Genomic DNA, 5,686 nt, shown 5'->3' on the forward strand with positions numbered 1-5,686 from the left:
ATGTCATTATCCAATGCTCTGGTATCTGCTGCCTTTGATTTCGGAACAGCTTATTCTGGATACGCATATTCTCTTCGATCAGACTTCAATGAGGATCCAACAAAAATTCTTACATGCGAAGGGTGGCCAGCAAGTAAAGGACTATCAATGTACAATTGATATAAGATTGTTAACTCTTATAGGTTATCTAAAACAATATTTAGATTCCATTATAAATCCATAATGAGCATCTGTGCAAAATTTTTGGCTTAAGTTTTTTTTTTTCATCATTCTTAGGAAAACTGCAACATGTGTCCTTTTCAATGAAAAACAGGAGTTTGATTCGTTTGGGTATGAAGCTGAAAATAAATATATGACTTTAGCTTCAGAACATTTCCATCACAACTGGTTTTACTTTCGACGGTTTAAAATGGAACTGTATGGGGAAAAGGTAATATTTAAATAGATGATTATAGAATATATTTTAAGTATAAAATCTGATGTTTTTTAAAGCAATTTCAGTTTACACTACTATATTGAATTTAATGAAGATTTTAAATGCAAGACTTACTGCTAATGGGGGGTTATATGGTATCATTAATTATAGTACATGTATTAAATTCTTTCAGAATTATTAAATTTTATTGTCAAATAACAGACCTAAGGGACACTTTATGAATTTCATGCTGTAAAATTAGAATCTATTATGATTGTCATGAATTCATTCTATCAACAAATCATCTCTCTTCTTTATTATGAAGTGCTTAATCGGAATGGTTTCGCACAAATATATTTCTCTTTTCGTCCATGTGTGTATGATTACAAGTAAGTAAACGACTCCAGATCTGTGTTGAATTCAATTTTTGATATTTGTCAAGGATTTCAGATAGGGTTGTTGTATGATCATTGGATCAAGTTTTAGTGATAAGAGGAAATGAATGTGTGGTATTTAGGGTAATTAATTTTGCAAATAAGGATGAAAATTACACAGCAGTATGCAATATCAACATTTGTGGAGGATATTTATTCGTAGAGCTCTTCATTTCAGAAAAACAAACAAAAACTAAAAAACTAGAGGTACTGTGAACACTGAGTTCACTAAATGATACCTCGCTTCTAATATGATTATAATGGTAAAGCCCATGTTTTACTCTGGGAGAACCGAAATAAGTATCAGATCAAAGAGTAAAATAGAAGGTGCACAATGGCATTATCTAATGAAAAATCTGTAAAGTATCATTAAATTTTATTCAGTGGTATAGGAGGAGATGCGGAAAAGAGATTAATCATAGAAAGAATGGTATAGTGTCTATGGTTTGCTATGGGAAATAGAAAATATGTGTCCGATCAAAAAGTAACATAGAAGGTGCACAATAGCATTATGTAACAAAAATTCTGTCTCATTAAATTTCAATCAGTGGTATAGGAGGTGTTGCGAATAAGAGATGGGTGCCCCAAAACGTAACAGACACACGAACATACACACGTGCTATTCGTGTATTCTTCCAATGACATGAGCCATAAACATATATTTAAAGAGGTGGATATAATTGGAGAGAGAGAGAGAGAGAGAGAGAGAGAGAGAGAGAGAGAGAGAGAGAGAGAGATCTCCAACTCTTTCTCAATAAATATGAAGTTAAATTTATTTTTCAGTCGATAACCGAAAAGATGGTCATAGAGGATGTAAACGGTAAACCCATGAAAGCTCTCATTGTTTTTCAAGCAGCTATCAAATACCTGAAAGAACATTTTCTTGCAAACATCAAGAAATTCCAAGCAGTACTTGATGATGAAATACAATATGTTTTAACTGTCCCTGCCATTTGGAGTGACAGTGCCAAAAAGTTCATGAGATTAGCTGCCAATGGGGTATGTTTTCAGATCTTCACCTACAATCCATGCTAGTCACAATCTGTGAAAAGATATAAATTCTTTTTCCATGCTACTCGATTCAAATATATAATTATAAAGAATAGAAAATATTGTCTTTGCTTTGTTAATTTCATGAATTTAATTTAGTGACATGTTAAAAAGGATTCATAGAAAAACACGATCATGGAATTATTTCAGAACCTACTTTTATCTTCATTACTCGATCTAAATAAAAACAATTAAAAAGATATTATTAAAAAAAGATACATTTTTCGAATACTCAGTAAAGCAAATGAAACCGCTTATCCTTATTTCTTAAAAAGGGGACAGTTTTGTAAAAAGTTTTATTTAATGTAATATTAAACGCTCATGACAATGGCTACAAAATCAACGTAATCTCCTCTAGACTTTCTGACTATTGTAGGCTGGAATACAGGACGATCATCTGGTTATTGCCTTAGAGCCTGAGGCTGCTTCAATATATTGCCAACATATCAAAACTGAGAGAGTTTCAACTGACTTTGCCAAGTCGATTGTTGGTACAAAGTATGTGGTAGTGGACATTGGAGGTTTGTTGAAATAATTTTCGAAGGAAACGAAAACTTTATCTATATAAATATCCATACGCCCTCGAAGGTTTAATGACAATGACAATACATTCGAAGTCTAGATTAATTGATATATAAACCGTACCGATTCATTTTTAAAAATTACTTAAAAGTAATTTAAAGCTCCTTTATGTGCGGTCCTAATATGCTTCGATACTAACCACTTTGTCACGCGGGTTGCAATTCAAAATTGTTAAAAAAAACTTTCACAGATTGTCTTTTACTTGCAAGTACCGTATTCAAATTCGAGAATACCCCCTCCCCCTGAGAACCCCTATTAGAATGCAAATAGAAAAAAGCAAACTCGAGTCATTAAAATCAGCAAAGGTGAGAACGATTGACATGTAGGCATAGGCCTAATTAAACATCCCAGGTCGACCTGCCAGGCCCGCCGTGTGTTGTTTGTCATGATCGAGAAATAAAGGAAAGCTCCGTCGACAATTCGGGGTGTGCACGAATAACCTAGTAAAAGAATTGGTATGAAAAATCAGCAGTGGATAGTATGTAAGTCGTCAACAAGGTTATTGGGTCGATCAAAGATCTTGCGATATGTTGATTAAGACATTTGATATCGGCCATGTTTCATCAACTTGTTTGTCAATTATTTGCCTGTTTAGAAATTGGTCGCACATAGTGAATTTGATGTTGCAGTCACCTAATGCCTAAATGAAGAGTATTTTTATTTTTAAATGACGAGGGCAGGATTGCAGTTGTAGGGGTGGGTCATCTTAAAATTAATTCAGGTATTTTCTGCGTTTATGGGGAATGAAAAGACCTATCAAAACTACTGTTATTCACTATTTTGAGAACATTCTAAGTTGAATATTTCAGGAGGTACAACAGATGTTGCAGTTCATGAAAAATGTCTAGGAGGAAAAATAAAGGAACTATTCCACGCCAGTGGTGGAAACTGGGGAGGAAACATGGTTGATGAAGCGTTCTTCCAGTTTCTTATTAGACTATTCGGTGGACCTGTGTTAGCGAAAATGAAAAAAGATTACTTGTTTGACTATTTCGACATTATGCAAGACTTTGAGTGTCAAAAAAGGAATTTATCGTTAGAAAGGGAAGATACAAATTACATATTACGGGTGCCTCCTTCACTGAGTAAGTGTACCAAAAAATATATATAAAGAAAAGATAGCATCAATGCTTTCATCGGATAATTTCCCTTACAAGGATAAAATGAAGAAAATCGGCGATAAAATACTTATTGATATTTCCTTGATAAACAAACTTGTAAAAGAAGTGGCTTCAAGGATTGTAGACCATGTGTCCGCTGTTATCGAGCAATCAAACGTGTCGAATATATCCATGATTATCCTCGTGGGAGGATTTGCAGAATCCTCGATAGTCCAAAGGCATTTTGAGAATCGCTTTAAGAGTGAGAGTTGTAAAATTATCATACCACCAGAGGCAGGGTTGTCGGTCCTGAAAGGTGCTGCCATGTTTGGGCATATGAAAGACGTCATTTCCTGGCGTGTATTGCGTTTTAATTACGGTATCAATGCAAAAGTTCGTTACAATTCACAAAAACATCATGAAAAATAGAAGTGCGAAGAAGATGGAGGCCAGTTTTGTTGCTTTATTTTCAATCCTATCGCTAAAAGAGGAGATAGGATTCCGCGTGACCAGGTGATCAAGAAAGAATACACCTTCAAGCACTTTCATCATGATGAAAGCATAATTGACCTTTATTCTTCCATGAATGATGTGCATTATACGTTTGAACCCGGATGTCAGCGAATTTGTCTAATCCACCTGGGAAATCTCATCGAACACCCCGAAAATAAACCATGTAAGGTGGATGTGGAATATAGATTTGGAGAAACCGAGCTGCAAATCACTATAAGAAGCAAAACCACGGGTCAGTTAGTGGAAGCATCTTGTTATTTATAAATAAGAAAATTTTAAAAACCCTAATTCATGGTTTTCTTGTTTTGGGGTAAAGTCAGAAAACTTGCGCTGAAATATAAAATTATTATAAGATGTTATGTTACTATACAGACGTTAAATCAGCAGGAGTATCACTGACTTTCAATGACAATTAACTGAAACTGGAGGGAACAAACAAAGCTGAAGCGTCGGTCACTGACTGAAGGATTACCCTTTTATATTTATGACTTAAATTTCCTTGCACTATTTTGTTTATTATTTCTTCTGCACAACTGTTATTTAGTCATGCTCTTATAAAGCAATTATTCATAATCTACGTGAGTACACACACATGTACATGTATATGATTGTTTTCCTGCTTATTGAAATGTGGTAGAAAAGGGAAAAAATTGTTATATTAATAAACGTATATCCTTGTGTTCCCGAAATTTTCTTGGGGAAAGTGATAGAATTACTTGAGCACAATATTTCACGAGAAGTTCAATAAGTACCGACACGATTGAGGTTGCGCATATTGTTTTCCACTCATTATCGTAATCTGTATTAAAACAAAGCAATCACATTTTTTTCCAAAGCAATATTGATAGTTTTCAGTAGACCCATATTAACAAGAGTTATTTCCCGTTGACCGCCATCTTGGGGGTCAAGCAGGTAATTTTCCCTCTTTGTCTTACCAAATATAAAAGGGTGTAACAGAAATATTTGGGGGGAAATTGTTATGGAATAAACATTACGAAATAATTGAGGCTCTAACAGATGTATATTTGTCAGAAAAACAACGCTTCTCAGCCCACAATAGCCAGTATAAAAAGTTAAAATTGGTTGAATTATGAAGGAATATCAGCATGTTGACCCTCAATATGGCGGCCAAAGGGAAATAACTCTTGTTAATTTGGGTCTACTGAAAACTATCTAATGGGTCAGACACCAAACTCCTTCATCTGATTTCCACAGATCTCAACTTATCCTCATTAATCACCTTATCTATATAGACTCTTTTATACACCCATAATAGTCCAATCAAACACTGTACAAAAGTTGTGTCCCTTTGCAGGGTCAACCAAAAGGAAAAGAAACATGTCTCCTCTTTATGCTACATTTAAAACATTTGGACAGGTTCCGATGAATCCACTGTGTTTAAATTGTTTTCTTTCAGTGCGTCGGTAGTCCCACCTCGAGGCAATCAGTATATAGTATGCAACATTTTTTTCCAGTCAAATGACAAAGTTACAAACCTAAAAACTACAAAAGCTACAATGAGGATTCTATGGGTTTTCCCCAAAGATGGCGGCCAAGGGATATAACTTTTGAAAAGTGTGGATTCAACTATT

General features: G+C 34.6%; 1 protein-coding gene across 1 annotated transcript; it reads left to right on the forward strand.

Moving 5' to 3' along the window:
* Positions 1–4,851, forward strand: LOC134240704 (heat shock 70 kDa protein 12B-like). Its single transcript, XM_062722771.1, has 5 exons — positions 1–149; positions 277–430; positions 1,633–1,848; positions 2,276–2,420; positions 3,291–4,851. Exons 1-5 carry the CDS (start codon positions 1–3, stop codon positions 3,590–3,592), a joined length of 966 nt encoding a protein of 321 aa, XP_062578755.1. The 3' UTR covers positions 3,593–4,851.
* The last annotated feature ends 835 nt before the right edge of the window (positions 4,852–5,686 follow it).

This window comes from Saccostrea cucullata, unplaced genomic scaffold (assembly GCF_032062105.1).
Source record: "Saccostrea cucullata isolate Sc308-1 unplaced genomic scaffold, CSIRO_AGI_Scuc_v1 ctg259, whole genome shotgun sequence".
Taxonomy (NCBI): domain Eukaryota; kingdom Metazoa; phylum Mollusca; class Bivalvia; order Ostreida; family Ostreidae; genus Saccostrea; species Saccostrea cuccullata.